General features: G+C 34.9%; 5 protein-coding genes across 7 annotated transcripts; 3 read left to right on the top strand and 2 right to left on the bottom strand.

The window, feature by feature from the left end:
• LOC106326407 (adenylosuccinate lyase-like) lies at positions 1-1,240 on the bottom strand. The gene is made up of 4 exons (XM_013764395.1): positions 883-1,240; positions 550-678; positions 366-461; positions 1-281 (listed from the first exon to the last, which is right to left on the bottom strand). The coding sequence occupies exons 1-4, from the start codon at positions 958-960 to the stop codon at positions 60-62; spliced, it is 525 nt and encodes a 174-aa protein (XP_013619849.1). The 5' UTR covers positions 961-1,240; the 3' UTR covers positions 1-59.
• Positions 1,241-4,125: 2,885 nt separating this feature from the next.
• LOC106326664 lies at positions 4,126-4,427 on the bottom strand. Its single transcript, XM_013764578.1, has one exon. The coding sequence runs from the start codon at positions 4,365-4,367 to the stop codon at positions 4,134-4,136; it is 234 nt and encodes a 77-aa protein (XP_013620032.1). The 5' UTR covers positions 4,368-4,427; the 3' UTR covers positions 4,126-4,133.
• A 982-nt stretch (positions 4,428-5,409) lies between these two features.
• Positions 5,410-7,340, top strand: LOC106322527 (high affinity nitrate transporter 2.7). The gene is made up of 2 exons (XM_013760581.1): positions 5,410-6,763; positions 6,834-7,340. Exons 1-2 carry the CDS (start codon positions 5,556-5,558, stop codon positions 7,132-7,134), a joined length of 1,509 nt encoding a protein of 502 aa, XP_013616035.1. The 5' UTR covers positions 5,410-5,555; the 3' UTR covers positions 7,135-7,340.
• Positions 7,341-8,885: 1,545 nt separating this feature from the next.
• Positions 8,886-11,042, top strand: LOC106327588 (actin cytoskeleton-regulatory complex protein PAN1). 2 transcript variants are annotated; one of them, XM_013765764.1, is made up of 3 exons: positions 8,886-9,220; positions 9,402-9,683; positions 9,802-11,042. In XM_013765764.1, the coding sequence occupies exons 1-3, from the start codon at positions 8,945-8,947 to the stop codon at positions 10,858-10,860; spliced, it is 1,617 nt and encodes a 538-aa protein (XP_013621218.1). In that variant the 5' UTR covers positions 8,886-8,944; the 3' UTR covers positions 10,861-11,042. The 2 variants fall into 2 exon arrangements, with proteins under 2 accessions (XP_013621218.1, XP_013621219.1); XM_013765765.1 differs by having other exon boundaries at positions 8,887-9,220; positions 9,405-9,683.
• Positions 11,043-14,731: 3,689 nt separating this feature from the next.
• LOC106324851 (WD repeat-containing protein 82) lies at positions 14,732-17,129 on the top strand. Of its 2 annotated transcripts, XM_013762841.1 has the most exons (11): positions 14,732-14,911; positions 14,988-15,088; positions 15,225-15,334; positions 15,419-15,485; positions 15,581-15,680; positions 15,873-15,989; positions 16,073-16,210; positions 16,279-16,360; positions 16,445-16,494; positions 16,655-16,829; positions 16,990-17,129. In XM_013762841.1, the coding sequence occupies exons 1-10, from the start codon at positions 14,843-14,845 to the stop codon at positions 16,817-16,819; spliced, it is 999 nt and encodes a 332-aa protein (XP_013618295.1). In that variant the 5' UTR covers positions 14,732-14,842; the 3' UTR covers positions 16,820-16,829; positions 16,990-17,129. The 2 variants fall into 2 exon arrangements, with proteins under 2 accessions (XP_013618295.1, XP_013618294.1); XM_013762840.1 differs by lacking the exon at positions 16,990-17,129 and having other exon boundaries at positions 16,655-16,965.
• Positions 17,130-26,299: the final 9,170 nt, after the last annotated feature.

Below are 26,299 nucleotides of genomic sequence, written 5' to 3'. Positions count from 1 at the left end.
TGCATTATAGTTTACAGAGAACCAAATACACTGACTGAATCAAAATCATGACCATTGTCTTAACAAAAGAGATAGACACTTTTCTCAGGAGATTTTACCTGGCCATGAGTTCGTGAAAGCATGGGGACATATGCAAATTCCTTAGCCATCAGAGAGATTGACTTGATGAGGTCATCCATCGCTGGAAGTATGACAGAACTCAGTGCTTCTTGAAGCATCAAACCATGGGATAGATTGTTGATGTCCTCAGACGTGCAAGAAAAATGGAAAAACTCAAGAACCTGAAATGATTCAAAAGACAAAGAAACTTAGTCACACTAAACCCAACCGTTAGAACTTGGAGCAAGACAGATAGTTTTCAAAACCTTAGCAATCTCTGGATGTGATTCACACTTTTGTTTCAAGAAATACTCCACAGCCTTCACATTGTAATTCGTCACTCTCTTTGCTGAAGCTTGGAACTTGCAGGTAAAAAAAACACAAACATGACTTCAGTAAAACAATACAACATCAATCTTCTTCTCAAATCATAAACATTTGCCTTAATACCGCGAATTCTTCGGCCAATTCGGCCAACATCGTTGCATTTTGGTTTTCCAACGCTTTGATCTGATCATCTTTGTTCTTCAGCTGTTCAACAAGCTCAGCAGGGTACAGAACTTCCTCAATCTTTCGCTTCTGCACACCGGAAAAACAGAACAATATAAATCAAATATCAATCAAATTAGACTAGTGAGATTTTCCAAGAACAATACACTTCCGGGAGTTTTAAGAAGAGACCACAAAGCTACATAACTTTCAGACAAGCATACATTCACCAAGAGTGAAAAAAAAAAAAGAGAAGAGTATTTTTGAATTTACAATACTAGAAAGAGTAAGCACCTTCTTCATTCGTTCATTCATCTCGGTCATGGCACGCGACTTCTCCACTTCAGATAGATAAAAGTTTTGACTCTGCATCTTCTTCACCAATTACAGAAAGAAGGAAACTTTAAGCACAAGAGTGATGAAAAATCTGAAATTCATCTAATTAATTGCATAAAGGTGTGAACTTTCAATTCGTAGCTTGCAGATTCAGGAAACTCTAGGTAGAATGAAGCACGAAGAAACAAGACAAATCTTAACCAAAGTCTCTTTTTTTTTTGTCGGGTTATTGACTCTAGGAAGTTCCAGTTTGTGTTGCAGTCAGATGCCTTGCATCGGGAACTTCCTGGAGTCAATAACCCGACCAATGGTCTCCAGCAACATTAAAGGAGGAGCCACCATTGTCATAACCGAACACCACTACAGGGAGAAACAAGTGTTTCATCAAAACCATTGTTACAATGAAACTTGCATATAAAAGGAGACAAATGTGGGTCCAGTTTGTGTTGCAGTTTCGATTCCAGCTGGCCATGGAATGACTTAGGCCTCCTGGAGGGTACAGACGCAGGCTGGTTCCGGACTCAGGGGATTACTCGTTTGGTCACAGCCGCAGGATCACCTCCTGACTAAGCAAAAAAAAAAATGTGGGTGCAGTAATCATTGTTGTTGGATTAGATTACGCAACGATACGAAAAAAAAAAAAACAATCCATGAACAACAGGTTAAACAAATCTGGATTTTGTTTGTCGTGTTGTTGTTAATTCTTTTCGCAGGGTAAATGAGAATTGACTGAAAAGTAGGACAAGTCTACAGTAATTATAACAAAATTTGCAAACCTGTATTTGAGCTGTGTAGGAGAGAATAAAACGTGTACTTATCAAGTCCCCTTTTATTTCTCGTGGAGTTAAGAGTTTTTTTTATCAATTCTTTTTTTATTCAATTTAGGATTATCCAGTTTTACCAAACTATATTTTAAAAACATTGCCGCTGTAAAAATATTTATATATAGATCATGAAAAGATACATCACAAGTTATTCTAAAAGGTACGTGTTGTCTACAAAGGAAACTCTTCCTATAGAGTTGTGACATGAGCAAGTATGTGTTTCAAAGGATGTATTGTTTAAAGAGTTACATAGCTATTCAACAAAGAGTTATCAAATGTAGATTTTTTGATGACATCATCGAAAATATTTTATGTCTTTTAGATAAAAAAAAAATAGACCATTGGATTGAACTTTTTTTATAAAAAAAAATGATGTCATAATAGAACAAAATTAGGTTTGCTATTATATATAATATATAGATTACAATCTTACATATGATTAATGCTTCTGATTTGATTTGTAGTTTTTTAGTTTTCGAAGGTAATGTTTCTCCTTTGAATGATTAAATACCATATGAGTGAGTTAAAATAATACGATTGAGGATATAGAAAATTACAAAGAATTGTTCTTCGTTTTTTGCTTTTTTATTTGTTTTCATATTCAACTAGTAATTAGATTACAAAATTTATGGGATATGAGAAAAGAAAGAGCTATTAGTACTTTGGTTGTGCATCGAAAGGCCAAACAAAGCGTTAGCTTTCTATCTTGTTCATTGACTTTCATATCGACTTGAGATTTCTCCAAAGGTACCTTCCGCTAGCCATATCAACAAACATCCAGAATCCATTACACATCTTCCTTTTGAAACCGAGTCCTTGATTATCATCTTTCTCCTTGGCTTCCACTGGTGAGTCTTCTGAGTTAAGCTCTAGAGACGAATCCACCGTCTTCCAAGCGAAATATCTAGCGAGTGCTACTGAGAAGAACACTAATACGAACCTCAACGGACACATATTCTTTACCTGATGGGCACAAGAATAAGAAAAAGAGAAAGAAGGAACTTTATATTTCGAAGAGTCTTGAGAATAGAAGAAAGCAAAGAGAAGTTGATATATATTTATAGGTCTTGCACTACATATTCTAGAAAAGGAAACGCGTTTCTAAATATATTTCATTTATATGTTGGAAATCTATTATTTTCCTTTTTACAGTATCTTTTCTAGTTGGCAAAATACGAAATCTATTTAAATATGTTCTTCTGATTAATAATTACGGTTTATATGTTATCTGTCGTATTAGAAGTTTCTGCTTATCTTTTAACAAATAGTTTTTTTTCTAGCCACATATTTTAATAAATAGTTTTTGTTTTTGTAGTGTTTCAAAAAAAAGTGTTTCAAAAAAAAGTTTTTGTTTTGTCACAACCAAATTTTGAATTTTCATCGTATAACAACAATTGTTTTCTTTTTTAAAATAGTAACATCATAATAAATCCAATAGTATCTAACACATGATAACGTAGATTAAATTAAATATCCAACCTTTTAGACTAAGAAATACATTCAGTCTCTTAACTGAGGTTCTTAGTTTCGGTTAAAAGACTGTTCTTAATTTTTCTTAGATTTTAACTAAGAAAAGCTAAGAACCGTCAATTAAATAAGAGATATTAGAACCGTCTCTTAGCCAAAAAGTGTAAAAAAAAAAGTATCAAATCATGCGTTAAGAACCACGTCTAAGAGACCGAGGTTAATCATGCCCTTACGGTGAGGTTCTTAACGGAATATAAAAACCCGTCTTTTAACTTTCAACTAAAAAAACTAAGAACCAGCTCTTAAATAAGAGATTTAAGAACCGGTTCTTAGCTTTTTTAGTTAAAAGTTAAGAGACGGGTTCTTATATTACGCTAAGAACCCCATCCCAAAAATTTTCCATTGATCATGGTCTAAGAACCTTCCCTTAATCATGCTCTTATGGCTCTCATTCACTACTCATAGTGCCAGTATCTACTTTCACTTCCTTCACTTCGTATGTTCTGAGAAGCACCTCGAACGTTCTTATTTCTGCAAAACCCAACATCACAAGCAAAAAACCTGTATAAGATTGGTTGAAACTTAGGTAGACTAGAGAACATAATTAACCTTAGTGTATACAATAAACAACATGTTTCTAGTCCTAGCATTTGATTTTAGGATCCTTCCAGGCAGAAAAAAAAAATATTTGGATAATACTGAAAAGTTGAAGAGTGTGTTAAGATAATAAGATTGAGTATATAGAAATTGAGGATATAGAAATTACAAAGAATTGTTCTTCGGTTTTGCTTTTGTTTTCAAATTCAACTAGTTATATTACAAAACTTATGGGATACGAAAAAAAAAAGAGTTATTATTATTTTACTTTGTACATCAAAAGGCCAAACAAGCGTTAGCTTTCTATCTTGTTCATTGACTTCATATCGCCTTGAAATTTCTCCAAAGGTACCTTCCGCTAGCCATATCAACAAACATCCAGAATCCATTATACATCTTCCTCTTGAAACCGAGTCCTTGTTTATCATCTTTCTCCTTGGCTTCCACCGGTGAGCCTTCTGAGTTAAGCTCTAGAGAAGAATCCACCGTCTTCCAAGCGAAATACCCAGCGAGTACTACTGAGAAGAACACCAATACGAACCTCAACGGACACATCTTCTTAACCTAATAGATGCAAGAATACAGAGAACGAAGGAACTTATATTTCGAAGAGTCTATTTGTGTAGGGCTTGTGAAAGTCTGAGATTAGAAGAGAGCAAGGGGAAGTTGAGATATATATTTATAGGCTTTGCATTACATCTTCTAGAAAAGGAAACGCGTTTCTAAATATATTTCTTTTGTTTGTTACAAGATCTATTCTTTTTCCTTTTCTTTTTAGTTGGCAAAAAGGAAATCTATTTAAATATGTGATTCTGATTAAGAATTACGGATTATATGTTATCTGTTGTGTTAGAAGCTTCTGTTTATCTTCTGATAAATAGTTTTGGTTATGTCCTTACCAAATTTAAAATTTTCAAAATCTGTATAACAACTAAAATCACAACAATTGCCTTTTAAAAACAGTAACATCGTAATAAATTCACAAAGTATCTAAAAGAGTTCATCGATGCAGTAGCCTCCAATCTCCAGTCACTGCTCAATGAGTGTACTGACTCTACTCTTGTCTGACCATCTCTGCCAACAATACAAAAATAATGCTGGCCATTATGAAAACACAAGAGATAGTACAAGTTTTACTTCTAAAGGAATCCCTGTGATGGCTTTGGTTGATGAAAGGAAGTTTGGTGGTAAACTTTATTCTCTATATAAGTTTCCTTTTAACCGGGGGATCCACTTGGAATCAATTCTATTGATGGAATCAAGAGATAATCTTTTGCTGTTTGTGGTGAGCAGTTCTTGGTAAAGAGATTCATTGGCTTCACAAAGGTTTTAGTGTAATTAATTATAGCGTAAACTGTACATTTTATCTGTTCTTGCATGCTGAGTAGTAAGTATAAATTAAAAGGGGTTTTCATAACCGGACTAAACCAACTCGAGTCCTGGAATCAGAATTGATTAGATTCGATGTATGGTTTGATAACGTTTGATAACTTATGAAGTTAAGATAGATGCGTAACGTGTCGTCTTCCTTGTGCCATTTATGCAAAAATACAAAAGTACAAATATCAAGGTAAGGAGCTTAGAACAACACTAAAGATAGTAATAACGCATTTCAGTTGTTTTTTCGGTTTGTATATCATGTTTTTTTCGACACACATATATCATGTTTTTAATTGAAGATATTGATGTTTGTAAGATAGATTAATTCTAGCCACACTATCAACACGATATTTGTTGAATATAATGACTATCGGGGGCGGTCATGGAGATAGCGAGGTATTGACTGTCATGGAGCCACCATCTCAACGTAACACCGAAACGCCGTCGTTTCAGAATGCCACAGTCCCTGTTGATTCCAGCGGGCGAGCCACCGTGTTCCGACCGTTCTCTCTCTCCTCCCCCCACTCACGGGCCTTTCACCTAGCGTGGCTCTCACTCTTCTCCTGCTTCTTCTCCACCTTCTCCATCCCTCCTTTAATCCCCGTCATCTCCTCCGACCTCGGCCTCTCCGCCTCCGCCGTATCCGCCGCCGGAACCGCCTCCTTCGCCGGCTCCATCTTCTCCCGCCTCGCCATGGGCCCGCTCTGCGATCTCATCGGCCCGCGCACCTCCTCGGCGATCCTCTCTCTCCTCACCGCTCCCGCCATCCTCTCCACCGCGCTCGTCTCCTCTCCCACTTCCTTCGTCCTCGTCCGCTTCTTCGTCGGCTTTTCCCTGGCTAACTTCGTCGCTAATCAGTACTGGATGTCCTCCATGTTCTCCGGTAACGTCGTTGGTCTCGCCAACGGCGTCTCCGCCGGTTGGGCTAACGTCGGCGCTGGTGTCTCTCAGCTCCTTATGCCTATACTCTACACAACCATCGCTGAGTTCCTCCCACGCGATGTCTCTTGGCGCGTGTCGTTCGTGTTTCCCGCGGTTTTCCAGGTGATCACCGCCGTTCTCGTTCTCCTCTACGGTCAAGACACGCCCGACAGTAACAGAAAAGCCTCAAACCGAAACAAAGACAGAACTCCGGTGGAAGAAGAGCATTCAAGTTTTGTCCGAATCCTTCTCGACGGACTCGGAGACTACAGAGCGTGGATTCTAGCTTTGTTGTACGGTTACTCGTTCGGCGTCGAGCTCACGACGGACAACATGATCGCCGGGTACTTCTACGAGCGGTTCGGCGTGAATCTTGAGGCGGCGGGAACGATCGCGGCGAGTTTTGCTATATCGAACGTCGCGTCGCGGCCGGCGGGAGGGATGGTTTCGGACGTGCTGGGGAAAAGGTACGGGATGAGAGGGAGGCTCTGGGGGCTGTGGATAGTGCAGTCGGTGGCTGGGTTGCTGTGTTTGTTACTCGGACGAGTCAACTCGCTCTGGGGATCTATCGCCGTCATGTGGGTCTTCTCTGTATTCGTCCAAGCTGCTTCTGGTCTCATCTTTGGCGTCGTCCCCTTCGTCTCCAAAAGGTTAGGAGTGTTACTATTCAGATTTTATTTTTTAAGTAATTGATTTATTTTTATAAATTTCCGGTTACAGATCGCTAGGAGTGGTTGCGGGAATGACGGGAAGTGGTGGCACTGTAGGAGCGGTGGTGACACAGGTTTTGTTGTTTTCCGGCGATAATGTTAGAAAGCAAAGAAGCATTTCACTTATGGGGTTAATGACTTTCGTCGCGTCTCTTTCGGTCACGCTTATTTACTTTCCACGATGGGGTGGAATCTTTTGTGGTCCTTCTTCGTCTTCCGCATCCGATGATTGTTCCCAGCGGCTACTTGGTGACGAGGAAGAGGACGACGATAAGGTGGTGATTAGTGGTAGACTACGTCCCGTTTGTTGATTCCCGCAATTATATGCGTTTCAACTAAACAAATGTGTAATAAACTTGTCAAGTGTGTGTATATATATATGTAATAGCTGAGTTTATGCATGTTGTGGTCAGGCTGAAGAAGATGAGGTGTGGTTTATACATGTAATAGCTGAGTTTATACATATCGAATTGATAAAATGTTGTATTCAAGTTTAGAGATTGAGTTGTCCACTTGATTACCTGTTGTAGACTGTTCCGGTGCGTTGTATTATATTTACCAGACTCTTCGTAACCCCTGCGGTGAATGGTTCACCCCTGTGGTGAATGGTTAAATTTACCGTACTCTTCATAACCAATCAAAATACCAGGTAAGATTAGTTAAAAAATGCAATAAAAATAAAAATAAAAATAAAATAGTTGGAAAAAAATAACACCGACATTAATTAACACCGTCTAAAAACTTAAACTCTAAAACCATAAATCCTAAATCTGAAACACTAAACCATAAATCTCAATCCTAAAATCTAAACCCTAAATCTTAAACCTTAAACCCAAACTCTAAACAATAAACATTAAATCCTAAAATCTAAACCATAAACCCAAAACTATAAAACCAAATCCTAAAATCTAAACCATAAATCCTAAATCCTAAATCCTAAACCCTAAACTAAAATCCTAAACTCTAAACCCAAAACTTCAAATCCTAAACTCTAAACTCTGAATCCTAAACCCTAAACCCAAACCTCTAAACCGTAAACCCATCTGCTAGTTAATAAGATTAAGGTTTGCGGTTTAGAGGTTTGGGTTTAGGGTTTATGATCTAGGGTTTGAGTTTAAGATTTAAAATTTTGGGGTTAGGGTTTAGGATTTAGGGTTTATGATTTAGGGTTTGAGTTTAAGATTTAAAGTTTTGGGTTTAGGGTTTAGAATTTAGGGTTTAGATTTTAGGATTTAGAGTTTAGGGTTTAGAGTTTAGGGTTTAGGCTTTAGGGTTTAGATTTTAGGATTTAGGGTTTATTGTGTAGAGTTTGGGTTTAGGGTTTAGATTTTAGGATTGGGGTTTATGGTTTAGTGTTTTAGATTTAGGGTTTATGGTTTTAGAGTTTAGGTTTTTAGAATTTAGAATTTTGCAGATGGCGCTAATTAATGTCCTTGTTGTTTTTTTTCCAGCTATTTAATTTTTAATTTTTATTGCTTTTAAACTATTCTTACGTAGCATTTTGGTTGGTTATGAAAAATGTGGTGAATTTAACCATTCACCATAGAGGTGAACCTAAATATTGTTCTTATACTATTTTAGGAGCTTGAAAGCCCAAAAACATCTGATATTAATCCAGAAATGAACTTTTTAACTTTTTAATTCGAATTAATTGAAAAAACCGAACCAAATGGATCGGAAATTATTTCGGATATAAGTCGTTTCTAATTTTGTTACTCGAACTGAAATCGAAAGGAACTTTTTAAATATCCTAACAGATCCTAAAACTTTAGAACCGTGAAAATCGAACGAACTGAACTGGAACCGAACCATATAACCGAAAAATCGAAATAACAGAATCGGAACCGACAGAAATTTGAATGCCGAGGGCTAGTCTTATGTCCTACATCGAGTTTTGTTTGAAACTAGTGTCGGTACAAACTCCAAAGTAAAGTTGTCATAGGTTTATTAAAAATTTCAAGCCCAATGGGCTTTAGCAGTTTTCACAGTGCATAATATTGCTCGAGTTATCAAATGGACCCATGATATATATTTTATTTCCCCAGAAGGAAGTTAGAAAAATCATATAAAATCAAAAACCCATATATACAATACTAAAGTAAAATCCCATCTTTCGATCAGATGAATACGACGCGGTTCTCGGATAAACAGATAATGGATCTGATGAACGACAATATCTCGAACGACGGCGATCATCAGAGATCGCGTGTCGACGATACTAACGATTTAGTTTCGAAGAAGGAAGCGATCGTCCCCAGCTACGATTTTCAGCCTATTCGACCTAACGCCACCGTCGGATTGTCTCACTCCGCTTTAGATCTCGCCGGATCCGTCAATTCCACGGCGGCTAGGGGTTTTACGGCGTCTGATTTTTATCCCGTTAAATCATCCGCAAGAGTAAGATTCCTATTGTCTGTTTTATTACAATTACTATGTTTGGCTTTAATGGAATCAGTTATAAAGGTTAGGATTGGTTCAACACTGTGTGGTTATTTAATTGTTTTAATTGTTTAATACAGTATAAGGTTTTGTAGAATACTACCTGATTTTTATGTATGGTGTTGGTTGATGTATTTAGCAGAGTTATGGTTCTGTTGACTCTATTGAGCCTTCGAAGTTGTTTGCTGAGAAGGAACGAACTAACCCTGAGACGGCGATATTATCTGAGATTGATCGGGTGATGAAGAAACATGCTGATGACTTGATGAATGTAATGGAAGGTGTTAGTGCACGTCTAACGCAACTGGAGAGTAGGACTAGGAATCTGGAGAATCTGGTTGATGATGTGAAAGTTTCTGTTGGGAACAGTCATGGGAACACTGATGGGAAAATGAGACAGCTTGAAAACATCATGTTAGAGGTAAACTTAAAGGAAACCTAAATGTAGTAGATTAATTTGAATTTAGACATATCCAAACTTTTGCCTGTCGTGGAAGTTACTGGTTGTTATACCCAATGTTCGTATATTTTGCATTCAGGTGCAAAGTGGTGTGCAGTTGTTGAAGGACAAACAAGAGATACTTGAAGCGCAGCTTCAGCTCTCAAAGCTTCAAGTACCAAAGGTAGACCAACGTTCCGATAAGCACTCTACACACGTTGAACACACTGCTCAACCTCCCGCAGCACTGCCTCAGCCACCAGCTTCCGCTGCAGCTCCACCATCTCTTACTCAGCAGGGCCTCCCACCACAACAATTTATCCAGCAGCACAGTCTCCAGGCACCTTCATCACAACTGCCTCAGCTTCCAAGCCAGTTCCCTCCCCAACAGGAGTCTTATTTCTCCCCTCCTGGTGGTGGTCAGTCCCAGCCGCCACCAGTGAACAATCCTCCTTACCAACCTCCTCCACCTCCTCAAACCCAGTCACTCCATCAACCACCTTACCAGCCACCTCCTCAACAGCCACAGTACCCTCAACAGCCACCTCCTCAGCTTCAACAACCGTCTTCAGGCTACAACCCGGAGGAGCCACCTTACCCTTACTCGTCAAACCCTCCTCGTCAACAACCACCTCCTGCTCCCGCCACATCTCAACAGTACTACAATAATCCTCCAACCCCACCATCAATGTACGATGGACCAGGCGGTAGATCCAGCTCAGGCTTCCCTTCCGGATACTCTCCTGAAACTTACCCGTACACCACGCCACCCTCTTCACAGTTTGGAAACACCCAGACCATGAAACCGTCTCATCAGAGTGGAGGAGGAGGAGGAGGAGGATCTGGTTATCCGCAAATCCCTATGGCTCGCCCACTTCCACAAGCTTTACCAATGGCTACAGCTATCAGCAGCGGTGGAAGTGGCGGCGGAGGCTCCGGTTCTCCAAGATCCGGAAGTAATGTCCCAGTGGACGATGTGATCGACAAAGTGAGTAGCATGGGGTTCCCAAGAGACCAGGTGAGAGGAACAGTGAGGGCGTTGACTGAGAACGGTCAAGCCGTGGACCTGAATACTGTTTTAGACAAGCTGATGAATGGAGGTGTGATGCAACAGCAGCAGCAGCAGCAACCGCCAAGAGGTTGGTTTGGGGGTCGTTAACTGTGTATCCTCCCATGACATTGTATAGAGTCTCATCTCCCATTTCGGATCTCTAGTTCGAGAGCACGTCTTTGAATTACATTCGTGTTTGATTTGTGATTTTACTGTTTTCTCAGACCTTTCCCTATGTGTTTGAAACTTTGAAATTCAGAATTTCATTTCTTCAATGTTCCATTTGTGCATTTGACACTTTTGTTCGCAGACCCGCCATATAATTTGGTCTGAACGTTTTTAACTAGACTTTTTTTCGAAGAAAACGTTTTGATATCTAAATTTCATCATATAATTACGTTTCCTTCCACACTCAAATGTTTATTTTTAAACTGTTTAAAATTTGATAGAGTTGAACTGAAAACTTAATTAATTACGAAAAGTAAAATTTGGAACTATAATTGGCACAAAAAATATAAAAAAATATTTAATATATTAATTTATGGTTCTATTTTTATCTACTGTTGACAAGTAATATTAGGATCACTTAATTAATTATTTTATATGACATATTTAATTATTTTATATGACATATTTAATTATTTATATTAAAAAATAATATCCTAAATTAATAGATTAGATTTGAATTTTGTTTTTAGTTATAATAAAATCAGTTGAAAAAAATCAAACAAAATCCTACCAAACACTTTATTTTTTTCCTATAAAATAATGTATTAATTAATTTCGTAATTAGTAATATAATATTATTATAATTAATGTTAATTAAATTTTTATCATTAAACAAAGAAAATATAAATTATGTTATTTTTATAAATTTTTCATTATAGTATATATTATATTAAAATAGAGGTTCTCTATGAACTAAATATGAAAATATTATATTAAATTAGTAGATCAACCTATTTTTAAAATTGCTTTCATTTAAATAAACTATTCATCGTTAAAACGGGTTAAATTTGTAAACCATGTAATATTTTATGCAAAAACTAAAATTATTAACATATTCTAAACTTTTATTTACAGCTGTATATTATATTCTTTTTTATTTTGAAACTCAAAGTAATATATTATCTGAAATGATTATATAAAAAATATAATAGTACATAACCAACATTTAGTTCATGTATTATTTACAAAATATGTTACTAGAAATATTTAAAATTTTAATAATTAATTAAAGATATTAACGACCTATTAATTTTAACTATAAATTTAATATTTATTTTAATTATAAAATCTTGCTGATAAAAATATAAAACAATATATATATTAATAACAAATCAATTTTTGACTATAATTTGAATTTATGTTTAGTTATAAAGAAATCTGTTGGGAAAAAAATCTAACAAAATCCTACCAAAATTTATAAATATCTTTTTTATATAAGAATGCATTAATTTATTTCATAAGTAGTCATATAATATTATTATAATTTATGTTATTAAATGTTTTACATAAAACAAAAGAAAATAAAATTTATATGCTATTTTATAAATTTTATCATTATAGTCTAAATTATATGAAAATAAAGGTTCTATATGAATTAAATATGATAAATTATATTAAATTTGTAGATTAACCTATTTTTAAAAATGTTTTCATTTAAATAAATTATCATTCATCGTTAAAATGAGTTAAATACGTAAACTATGTAATATTTATACAAAATAAAAATTATTAACATATGTTAAATTTTTATATATACAATTTAAAAAATAATATTAAAAACTCAAATGCTAATATTCGAAATTTTGTAAAAGATAAAAACATAAATGCTAAAGTATAAATTTTTGAATGGTAACACAAAAAAAAACAAATTAGGTTATAAGAATCGAAAGTAATATAATATTTTGGAATCTTAATTTAATAGTAAAAAATCAAAAACTTAATACCAAACATCAAAAAATATTCTATGTTGATAAAATTCACTAACCAAATATGAAATACAATTCACTAAATTAATAGAATATATATTGTTTAAACATAGTTGATCAAAAAATGTTATTTAAACATAACAATGTATTTGCTTATAAAATTTAACAAAATACAAGAATGTATATGCTCAAGTATATTTTCTTAAACACAACATGAAAATATTATCATAAACAAATATCCATTTATAGTATAACTAAATAAATTTTAAAATGTATCGTATACAAACTATAGAAATTGAAAAGTTATATTGAAGAAGATTTTGTATTTGATTATTTCAGATTGTGAATTTATTGTGCTGAACTTGAAAATATATTAATAAGTAATAAAATAATAAATGTATCAAACAAATCACTATATATAATCATGACAAATAAAAAATTTAAACAATAAGATTATATAATTATATAATATATAACACTAAATGAAAATCTATACTATTAAAACATAAGACTCCTTTTGAGATGTTTTTCTGTTTTGCAAATATTTACATGTCACTGCCACTGACTTTTAATATTAACTATATTATTTTATTTTATTACTGCTTTTAATGAATGAAAAAATCATAACAACGTAATCATAATTAACTACCAAATCAGTATCCAAAAATTTCGAGCTAAAAAAAAGCTTTCTCGAGGTGGCGACAAACCTTTATACGAAAGAGAACCCTCACCTAATGAAATGACCTCGCGCCAGTGCCCATTGCTAGTAGGTTGATGGGTCGCACGTCCGACACACATGTTTTGGCCTTGTGTGTCCATAACTGGATTAGTAACCCTAGGGTTTCTGTTCCCTTGCTTTTTTTGGTGGGTTCGGTCAGAAGAGACAAAAGAGAGATGCTTTCTATCTGTCACCCCCCCTCGCCATGCTCCCCCTCTCTTTTCAGTAGAGTTGCTAAAGCCCCTCGATGCTGCGCATAAACAAACAGAGGAATGAAAGACTGACATCACTGCACCTCCAGCGCATAAGCGCCCCGTAACACTCCTTCCGATTCGAGAACAAATAGCCCCTCTATTATATAGAAAGCCGGCAGGCGTTCCTCTCAGTTGTGGAAACATAATAGAGCTAAAGTGCAGTACATTCTTCTTTTTAGTGCATTTCAGCTGCGCCAGCAGTTGAAACGGCGGCAACGGCGGCAAGAGTTAACGACCAGACGTGCTGCAACCAAGGGATCACCGGGACGGGCCTGGATTCAGAAAGATGAAGGACCCCAAAGTATAAATAGGGGGTTACAAATTCCCCATCTCATGAAGGTTGCATGTCCACAAAGACTACTCGCTCGCGGTAGAGTTGTCTTTGTTTTTGATTGACGAGGTCAAAACAGCCTTTAGACTGTTCCTTCTTTCTCGTGCTCTCCGTCCAAGCGAGCTAACTTCCGGCCTACAAAGGCTCTCCATTCTATACCCCGGGAAACTCGTGAAAATACATCGGTTTCTTACTCGTGTGGTTATTAGGACTTTTGTTTATGATATGAGTTCAAAGGTCGTATGTTGGAGAAATATGTAATTAATATTGGTTTTTTTTAGAAATCAACCAAAAGAAATAACTTCAAGAATAAAAACGGCTGTTTTTAAAAAAAGGAATGGAGATAAAAGTTTCTAAAAAATGATGAAAGCGATCAAGAGGTTAATTGATTCCGATTTCAGAGCATTTTATTATGGATTCAGGTAATATCATTGATATCCAATCTATTAAATGATTTAGGTGGACCAATAATTAGTTGTCCAATATTGAAATATAGCACATGATGTGTAAAATAGAATTCTAGTTCAATAGATTAGATGTTAAATTCGAACTAAAAATCTTTGTTGCTTATAAACCAAAACAATTATCCCGCGTTTTCAAAGCGCGGGTAAAAATCTAGTACCAGTTTACAACAAACTTTTTTTTGCCACGCCAAACGACATGTAGTTCTTTTTCGTTAGAATAGAACAACGGGCAGTTTATTCTCTTCCCCTTCGTCAATCTGAATAAAACGACGACGTGTAGACACCCGCGAAACCCACTAAACTCTCTCACCAGAGCGTTATTCGGTCGCTCCCTCTCCCTCTCCGCCCTCCGCCTCTCGTACTTCCTCCACAGCTTGTTCACCGTGAAGATGTCGTTGACGGAGCTAGACGACGGACTGGTACGCAGTATGGCCATCGGAGCAGTCTTCTCCGACTTCGTACGCAACTACTTTTCTCGATTAACTTTGCCAAAAATCCAATTCTCGAGATTTGATCTCATCGTTGAATTTGCAGGGAGGGAAGATACGTTCGGTGGGGTTCCATAGGACTGATGATCTATTGGTGACGTCGAGCGAGGACGATTCGCTTCGTCTCTTCGATATCGCCAACGCTAAGTCAGTTTCTCTCCTTAGCTAGAGAATCTAATTGCCTTAGGGAATTGAGAAGAATATTTTGGGATAAATAGATTAATTAAGGTTTTAGTTTTTTTTTTTTAAATTTAATTATCCATTTTTTTTGGTTGAAGCGTAGACAGGTGAAGGTTACATATCACAAGAAACATGGGACTGATCGTGTATGCTTTACACATCATCCCAGCTCTTTTATTTGCTCTTCTCTTTACAATCTTGAGTCCACTGGAGGTAATGATGACTCGTCCTTCTCACTTACCTTGCTTGAGATTGGTGTTAACACATTTAGTTGGATATGTTTTTTTCATGTACCAGAATCTCTGAGATATCTCTCAATGTATGATAACCGGATCCTTCGCTACTTTAAAGGCCACAAAGACAGGTCTTTTATAACCTCTGAGATTGGATATATTGGTGTTATGCTTATGCACTAGTATTATTATGTACATTGATGGAAAAATGTTCTTCTGCTTTCAGGGTTGTTTCGCTTTGTATGTCGCCTATTAATGATAGCTTCATGTCTGGTTCTTTAGACAGAAGTGTCAGACTCTGGGATCTTCGTGTTAATGCCTGCCAGGTTTGTTTCCACTTTCACAAAGTCCCTGAGAATTTCCACTATGGAACAAGTCTGAATGTGTTAGAATTTCAACCGGGAAATGGCTCTTTCTTTTTGTTAATTTAACTTGATAAATTGCTGGAACCATTTTCATATAGCCTCTCTGTGAATGCATATAGTTTCATGATTTATGCTTACCCTTTTACTCTATAGGGAATTCTACACCTACGTGGGAGACCTGCTGTAGCTTATGACCAACAAGGCCTGGTGTTTGCAATTGCAATGGAAGGAGGTGCTGTTAAGTTATTTGATTCCAGATGTTATGACAAGGTTAGCTACTTGCTATGATTCACACAGCCTTGCAAACGAATTCTCTTGTAGTTCTAACTAAGCCCAGTTGATCTCTTCTGTAGGGTCCCTTTGATACATTTCTGGTGGGTGGTGATACTGCTGAGGTTAACGATATTAAATTCAGCAACGATGGAAAATCAATGCTTCTCACTACCACAAATAACAATATCTACGTTCTTGACGCATATCATGGAGAGAAGGTAACTACATTTTGTATCTTTCATTTGAAGAAGACAGAACATTATGTCATTTTTTTTTTGTTTTGTAGAAATGTGGTTTTAGTTTGGAGCCTTCACAGGGTACATCCCTAGAAGCCACCTTCACACCAGATGGCAAGTATGTTTTGTCAGGTAATATGGTCATACACTTGTCCAGATAATGCTAGATTATCTTTATCGTGACTCACAGTTAGTGTTATTTTTGTGTGGATACAGGTTCAGGAGATGGAACCTTACATGCGTGGAACATCGAGAACCCATCTGAGGTAAATACGGAACAGTCAAAACACCATTAATATTGTACATACACCAGTTATGGACACTGGTTCACTTAAAAGAAGATGAATGATTCAGAAAGTTGTAGCTATTGTATTCCTTTTTGCCATTATCCTTGTCACAGTATCTAAACTTAGTCTAAAAAAGCAGGTGGCGAGGTGGGAGAACAACATAGGAGTAGTGTCGTGTCTGAAATGGGCACCGCGTAGAGCAATGTTCGTTGCTGCCTCTACGGTTCTCACTTTCTGGATCCCCAACGACGGCGAGGCACCAGCCCCCGCCGATCATTCTGCCGACCAACAACCTCCTCAGTGACGACTTCATTGTTTGTTTCTGTTTGCATTAGTGTATTGCGGTTTTAGTTTTTGACAATAACATATCGGAAGTATTAGTATTTTTAATCACAAAATATACTCTTGAAATTTTGTTAACCACAATATAATTTTTTTTTAAATTACTAATTTTGGTTCCGTAGATTATTGCAGGTAATAACATCACTAGATTAAGCGCGGGCTTTTTTGTGTTAACATAATCCATGTTTATAGAAATAAAAATACTTGTTATAGTCTTATGTTTATAAATGTTTGACAAATATTTGTATGTGAGCTGGTCCATTAGTCAGTCATGGACCTTCATTATTTTCTTTGCATGTAACATAGAAATAAAAATACTTGTTATAGTCTTATGTTTCTTATGTTTATAAATGTTTGACAAATATTCATTATTTTCTTTGCATGTAACATAAACAAGATCAAGATAGCATCGACTGGCTAGGTTGATTCAGATTTTAGTTGGACTCATCGGCCTCCATAGACTAGCGATTCAAGCCAAGCTTGACGGCATAGGAACACTACACAACCTATCGACTCTCCGTTGGATTGTTTAAACTAAATGGGTGATGCTAGGACTGCTTCAAGTAAGGGATAAAGAAATGGTTAGAGAGCTGTTGCTTCTGCGTGCTGGGGGATTGCTCTGGCTATGTCAGAAAAAAAATAGTCAAAAATTGATAATGTTGAGCAGATTACGAGGGAGATTGATCAAGAAGGAGAACGAATACCCATAACTATGTTGAATTTTGTAGAAGAGATGATCTCCAAACTCAACACATAGTTTTTTGTGGTTTAATCCTTGGTCTTGTTATATTTAAAGTCATCTAATTTGTTACCAGAATGAAAGTCTTCTCCTTACGAATAATTGTTACCATCTTATTGCTTTTGATCTTTCTAAGTCATATCTTGTGTTCCAAGCAAAGTAGTAAAGCAGGAACAACACTGGTACTAGTAGAATAAATGGTTGTCAATACCACCAAATTCATAAACGAGAGATAGAAATACAAAATGAATCATTTACTATACGGAGTAGAACTCTATAAATTAATACTCGATAAATTAATAATCTCTAAAAATTAATAAATTTTGTCAGTTCCAACTTGGACCGGTTCAAAATTTGACACAAATCGATAAAATAATAATTTTTAGAAAAATTCTATGTAAATATATGGTCCCATTAAAACTATAAATTAATAATTTATATGTATATGTATTTTATATAAGTAAGAACCTATTATTATATTATTTATTTTATATTCACAATGAAATTATCTTTATATTTTTAACACTTAATATATTTTTGATGAGATTTAATAATATTATATCTAAAACTACATTTAAGTTCTATGTAATATATATTATATACACCAAATAATATAATAAAATAAATATAAATGTAAAATTTCAAAAATAACAATTATATCTTAAAATAAATATTTTTCTTATTTTAGAATAAATATATTTTTAAATAAGAAATCTAAATAAGGAAATTTTTGTAAATTAATAAAAATTTAAAGTACCAATATTATTAATTTATAGAGGTTTTACTGTATATACACTTCATGCGACGTTGCTTGTGAACCTGTTTACCAAGAAAATCGAAAAGAAGAAGAGGATGTCTGCCGTCGTCTTTTACGATATATATTAGGTGGTTGCCCGCGAATTCGCAGATATAAATTTTGTATGAAAATATATATTATGTATACAATGTCATAATATTGAATAATAATTAAAAACATTAAAAATATAATTTTTAACTTCAGATAGTTTGAAAATCAGTCATAAAGTTTCCATAAATTTGATGTAAAAATAACTGATGAATATTTAGTAATAACTTTGACCAAAAAAAAGAATATTTAGTAATAACAAATGTTTGTGGAATTATATATCTAATTATCACATTAACTTCTCCAATACCTATTACGCATCTTTTTCGGTCTTTTTTTGTTTTTCTCGTCATCATTTCGTTCTTTTTATTAATTTTTTGCTAATGTTGTGCTAATGTTTTATATATTTTTTCCCAAATATTTATGTCTTTCTCTAAATAATAATATAAAAACATACAATCAATGAACCAAAAATCTATCTTAGGATTATTTTCAATCATAACATTCTTTCATTCAGTATATTATTTGACTTAAATGCAAAACATTTTCTAAATCAAAGTTCTCACGTGTTTCGTTAATATAATATGTTCAATCTTTAAAGCCTAATTATTTATAAACCATATATGGAAAATATGAGAGATTAATAATTATTATAGATACTACTATATTTTTTATAGGAATATGAAATTATTATATCAATTTCTATAAATTATTTTCTATTCATTATTTTATATAGTATATAAATATAAAAAGAATTGATCAAATATTATTACACTTTCTATAATTTTGAAATTAGCTACCACTATTATTTGTAATATCATTTAGGTTATTTAGCAAGTAATAATAATTAACTTTAGACTTACTTTTTTTTTAGATCTAATTAAAATAATTTAAATGATAAAAAGTTGTGTTCATTATATTATATATTTTATAAATATAAAAAAGAATTGATCAAACGTTATTATTCTTTATTCAATTTCAAAAATTAGTTACCATAAATATTTATTTATAATATAAATTAGATTTTTGGCAAGTTATATTAATTGTTTCTAAAGTTATATTTTATTTGAATCTAAATTAAAATAAATAAAATTAAAAATTATCGACGAAACAAATTATAACAATTTTTTTAAGACTTCACAAAATGATCGACATGTAAGAAAAATCACTTAAGTGACTTCTTGCTTAATATATAGGAGAATCTTTATTTTTTATAAATATTTTATAAAGTCATATAAATAATTTAAAATTAAGATAAAATAATTCTAAATTAAGATAAAATAATTTCGTAAGCCATGATAAATAATTTTATAAATGACTTATAAGACATACGTGGAAATCATAAGACATTAATAATTATTATAATTCTTTATATATGAATATAATATTTATATAAGAATATTAAATCATTATATCAATTTCAATAAATTATATTCTACTTGAAATTTGGCTCAATAACCAAAAAAAATTAAAATTTAGAAACTAACTATCATTCTCTCTTTCATTTTCTTCCTTTAGCTTTCTAGACAATGGTTAGTTTTTTAAATTTAATTTTTTTTTGGTTATTTCATCAATTCACCCTAGAATGAAAACCTACGTTTACTACGAGGGTGTAACAAAATATCAAACTGATTTGATACTTCATTACTATCATATTTTTTTCCATGGTTAGGTATGGTGGACACAGTAACTATATAGATTTTCATCATCAACGTTAACAAACAAAATATATTTATACATGTATTACAAAACAGAAGGAGCTTATACAAGTAATTACGTTTTACGTATCAAATAAGAAAGAAATAACGCTTGTTTTTATAACCAAACAAGAAAGAATAGACATCCAGTCAAATAAAATGAAAGTAAAACGTAACAAAACGGAGGATATATATATTACTGTTAGGTTTGAGTTCAAAAAAAAAAAATATATATATATTACTGTTACGAAAGTCAAAGAAAAAAGCAGTGAATAATGAACTCCTCATTAAAAACCACAATGCCCGACCCACGGGAACCAAAGCATTTCCTGAGGTAAACGTAACGGATATAAAAAATCCGGAAAAACCTCAGATGGTCGAAACGGATCATTTTCAACATTAAGTGATCTAACGACCATCGGGGTGCTAAGAGGAGTTGCTTTATCCATGTTAAAGCGTTTCAATACTCGTTTGGTATATGTAGACTGGTGTACAAATATACCCTTTTGAGAATGCTCAATTTGTAATCCTAGACAATATTTTGTCTGGCCGAGATCTTTCATCTCAAATTCTCCTTTCAGATAGTTTGATGCCTTTTGGATTTCGTTTTGAGTTCCAATAATATTAAGATCATCACCGTACACCGCGATTATCACAAATCCGGATGTTGTTTTCTTTATGAAAACACAAGGGCATATAGGATCATTCGTGTATCCTTCTTTTGTTAAGTGTTCGCTGAGACGATTATACCACATTCGTCCAGATTGTTTTAACCCATATAATGACCTTTGCAATTTCTGGCATTTTAAATCCATCTGGGATTCTCATATAGATATCAGTATCTAATGATCCATATAAATATGCCGTAACGACATCCATGAGACGCATTTCTAAATTTTCATTGGCCGCTAGGCTCATCAGGAATCTAAATGTGATTGCGTCCATGACAGGAGAATAAGTTTCCTCATAATCAATTCCTGGCCTTTGAGAGAAACCTTGGGCTACGAGACGAGCTTTGTATCTTGTAATCTCGTTTTTCTCATTTCTTTTTCGGACAAATACCCATTTGTACCCAACTGGTTTTACATCTTTGGGTGTGAGCACAATAGGTCCGAATACATTTCGTTTGTTAAGCGAATCTAATTCGACTTGAATTGCATCTTTCCATTTTATCCAGTCATGTCTCTTTTGACATTCATATACAGACTTTGGTTCTGGATCTTCGTTTTCTTCATTTATTTCCTTTGCTAAAAGGTATGAGAAAACGTCATCAATATCATCCATCTCATTTCGTTTCCATATCTTTCCATTATGGATGTAATTGATAGAAATCTCATGATTTCCTTCAGATTCAAGATGCTTTATATTGTCATTAGATTCACAATTTTCTTCGTCCAAAATATTTTCTGTTATTTTGGGAGTATCATGCTTTTCACATTCCTTACGTTTTCTAGGAAGTTTATCCTTTGAACCAATAGGTCTACCGCGCTTTAAACGTGTTCCTGATTCACGTGTATCAACTGCCGTTCCACCATTTTGTGGTATTTCAATACGAGCAGGAGTATTTGCAGCGGGTATATGTGATTTAGTTACCATTTTGGTATCAGCAAATGCATCAGGTAGCTGATTTGCTATATTTTGTAAATGCATGATACGTCGAACTTCTAGTTCTGACTGTTTCGTAGGAGGATCAAGGTGTAATAACGATGGTACACTCCATTTGATCTCTTTTCCTACTTGTTTATTGTCTCCCCCTAGAGTTGGGAATTCTTTCTCATTGAAATGACAATCGGCAAATCGTGCCGTAAACACATCACCAGTTTGTGGTTCTAGGTATCTTATTATTGATGGAGAATCATAGCCAATATATATTCCCAACCGTCTTTGTGGTCCCATCTTTGTACGTTACGGTGGTGCTATTGGCTATGATTCTCCATCAATAATAAGATACCTAGAACCACAAACTGGTGATGTGTTTACGGCACGATTTGCCGATTGTCATTTCAATGAGAAAGAATTCCCAACTCTAGGGGGAGACAATAAACAAGTAGGAAAAGAGATCAAATGGAGTGTACCATCGTTATTACACCTTGATCCTCCTACGAAACAGTCAGAACTAGAAGTTCGATGTATCATGCATTTACAAAATATAGCAAATCAGCTACCTGATGCATTTGCTGATACCAAAATGGTAACTAAATCACATATACCCGCTGCAAATACTCCTGCTCGTATTGAAATACCACAAAATGGTGGAACGGCAGTTGATACACGTGAATCAGGAACACGTTTAAAGCGCGGTAGACCTATTGGTTCAAAGGATAAACTTCCTAGAAAACGTAAGGAATGTGAAAAGCATGATACTCCCAAAATAACAGAAAATATTTTGGACGAAGAAAATTGTGAATCTAATGACAATATAAAGCATCTTTAATCTGAAGGAAATCATGAGATTTCTATCAATTACATCCATAATGGAAAGATATGGAAACGAAATGAGATGGATGATATTGATGACGTTTTCTCATACCTTTTAGCAAAGGAAATAAATGAAGAAAACGAAGATCCAGAACCAAAGTCTGTATATGAATGTCAAAAGAGACATGACTGGATAAAATGAAAAGATGCGATTCAAGTCGAATTAGATTCGCTTAACAAACGAAATGTATTCGGACCTATTGTGCTCACATCCAAAGATGTAAAACCAGTTGGGTACAAATGGGTGTTTGTCCGAAAAAGAAATGAGAAAAACGAGATTACAAGATACAAAGCTCGTCTCGTAGCCCAAGGTTTCTCTCAAAGGCCAGGAATTGATTATGAGGAAACTTATTCTCCTGTTATAGATGCAATCACATTTAGATTCCTGATGAGCCTAGCGGCCAATGAAAATTTAGAAATGCGTCTCATGGATGTCGTTACGGCATATTTATATGGATCATTAGATATTGATATCTATATGAGAATCCCAGATGGATTTAAAATGCCAGAAACGTTAAGTTCCAAACCTAAAGAGTTATGTGCAATAAAATTGCAAAGATCATTATATGGGTTAAAACAATCTGGACGAATGTGGTATAATCGTCTCAGTGAACACTTAACAAAAGAAGGATATACAAATGATCCTATATGTCCTTGTGTTTTCATAAAGAAAACAACATCCGGATTTGTGATAATCGCGGTGTACGTTGATGATCTTAATATTATTGGAACTCAAAACGAAATCCAAAAGGCATCAAACTATCTGAAAGGAGAATTTGAGATGAAAGATCTCGGGCAGACAAAATATTGTCTAGGATTACAAATTGAGCATTCTCGAAAGGGTATATTTGTACACCAGTCTACATATACCAAACGAGTATTGAAACGCTTTAACATGGATAAATCAACTCCTCTTAGCACCCCGATGGTCGTTAGATCACTTAATGTTGAAAATGATCCGTTTCGACCATCTGAGGAAAATGAAGAAATACTTGGTCTTGAAACTCCGTATTTAAGTGCAATTGGAGCTCTTATGTATCTTGCAAATTGTACTCGACCTGACATATCTTTTGCCATTAATCTTTTAGCGAGATTCAGTTCGTCTCCTACACGAAGACATTGGAATGGAATTAAACATGTCTTTCGTTACCTTCAAGGAACAACTGATTTAGGCTTGTTTTATCCTAAAAGTTCAAAAGGTCAAATGGTTGGTTTTGCAGATGCAGGATATCTTTCAGATCCACACAAAGCCCGATCGCAAACATGATACGTTTTTACGATCGGAGGCACTGCTATATCTTGGCGTTCTCAGAAACAAACGCTTGTGGCTACTTCTTCAAATCATGCTGAGATCATTGCACTCCATGAAGCAAGTAGAGAATGTGTATGGCTAAGATCAATAGGCCGACACATCTGTTCAAGCAGTGGGATTGACGAAAATACGGAGCCAACTATTCTAAATGAAGATGACGCGGCATGTGTTGCTCAAACGAAGGAATGATATATCAAAAGCGATAGAACCAAACATATACCTCCGAAGTTCTTCTCATACACTCAAGAGCTCGAGAAGAATAAAGAGATTGAAGTAAGATATGTTCGATCATGCGACAATGCAGCCGACCTCTTCACAAAATCACTCCCTACCTCGGTATTCAGAAAAAACATCCATAACATTGGGATGCGTCATCAGAAGGATCTATGACTGTTCTTTCGAGGGGGAGCTTACGTAGTTGTACTCTTTTTACCTTACTATGGTTTTTCCCATTGGGTTTTCCTGGAAAGGTTTTTAACGAGGCAACAAAGACGTTAAGCGAGAGCGGATAGTGACACCGGCCCCCAAGGGGGAGTGTTACGAAAGTCAAAGAAAAAAGTAGCAGCCACCACAATTGTTGAAAATATAAAGATGTGGGGCCCGCTGCACTATTTGCACAGTAAATTTCTTTCTATATATACGAACGTTTTCGTTCATTGTAAAACACGCCTCAATCTCTTCTCTCTCTATAATAAGAAACTCTCTCTTCATATATCAGTGTTAAAATTTTTACGGGTATAAAATTTTGCCATTATCTAAATTTCTGTGATACAATAAAATACAAGTTCTTTTTATAACAATTACTACCTTTTTCATCATTTCATGATAGATTGTGATCACGATCGAGTTGATGACAAAAGATGAAAACGATGTCTGACGTTGTCTGTTACTATAGATATAGTTCTTTTTCTTCATCTGTTTTTAAAGGTTTAATCAGAAAATAAGGTAAACTGAGTAAAAAAGCATTTTATAAATATTCTAACCTTAGACCCAAAAAGAATGAAAAATGTAGTCAAACCTTAAAATTGTTATAAATCAATTAATGGATTATCATAACCGGCCCGGTCCACAACCGGTCCACAACCAGTCCATACACTTAGAGAGAAAGACGGCCCAACCCTAGAGAGAGAGTCGGCCACGACTTGGAGAGAAAGAGAGACGGCTTGGAGAAAAGGAAACCATCTTTCATTTTCCTTGTAATTGTTATCTTTCCATTATCATGTATTAGTATTTTCCTAATCCTAGTGGATTTAGGTTTTGGATACTTTCCTTTTTACTTATCTTGTAATCCCCTATATAAAGGAACACTTATTCATTAATAAAATACAAAAACATTCAGCTCTAAATCTAAGTGTTTCACAACACTTTATCAGCACGAGTCTTTGAAACACCCTGAGCCAAAAACCCTAAATCGAAAAACCCCTAAACCTTAAACCTAGCCGGCGCATCCTTCTAACTCTAAAAACCGACGAACCCTAACCCTAGGTGTTCCCCATCTCGCGTTCCCGTCTCAGCCTCAGCTCGATCCGACGTTCAGCCTCAACCTGTTCGCGAGAGACAACCAAGGCGCTCACGATCTGACGAACCGAACCCGATAGGAGTTGGCGCGTGTTCCCGATTCAGCAAAGACAACTCGCGACTTCAGCACCAACCCTTTCAAACCAGCTCGCGTCCGTTCGTCCAGCTCGAGGTTCTCTTGGTGGTCCGGTTCTACAATCTTCAAAAACTAAAGGTAATCCTAATTCTGAGAATATGAATTGAATTTGGATTGTTTGTAAAGATTGAAACCCTAAAATCAAATCTCTAAGATGGAAGCCTTATGACAAATAGATCAAACCCTAAAAGAGTAAATCGGAGCTCGAATAAGTCTGATCCCCTAAACCCTAATTCAAGATTGATGCATTGATCAATTAAAATCAAAGTCTTAATGATTTTGAATCTCAAATAAAACTCCCTTGATCTAAGATCAAGTTGTTCCTTTAAACCCTAATTTGGAAAAACGTTTTTAATTGTTTGATTTGAACCTTGATTGTTTGTTTGATCACCTAGAACTATTGTTAGGATTGTTTAAATTCGAATCTGAATTGCTCCCCTAAACCATAATTCGAGATTGATCCATTGATCAATTAAAATCAAAGTCTTAATGATTTTGAATCTCAAATAAAACTCCCTTGATCTAAGATCAAGTTGTTCCTTTAAACCCTAATTTGGAAAAACGTTTTTAATTGTTTGATTTGAACCTTGATTGTTTGTTTGATCACCTAGAACTATTGTTAGGATTGTTTAAATTCGAATCTGAATTGCTCAAACTGAGACCCTAATTTGACTTGATAAGTTCTTGATTATATCACCTCGTGGCCGTGTGGCCTTAT

The sequence above is a fragment of the Brassica oleracea genome, chromosome C2, assembly GCF_000695525.1.
Source record: "Brassica oleracea var. oleracea cultivar TO1000 chromosome C2, BOL, whole genome shotgun sequence".
NCBI classification, from domain to species: domain Eukaryota; kingdom Viridiplantae; phylum Streptophyta; class Magnoliopsida; order Brassicales; family Brassicaceae; genus Brassica; species Brassica oleracea.
This window is presented reverse-complemented; position numbering and strand designations above follow the sequence as displayed.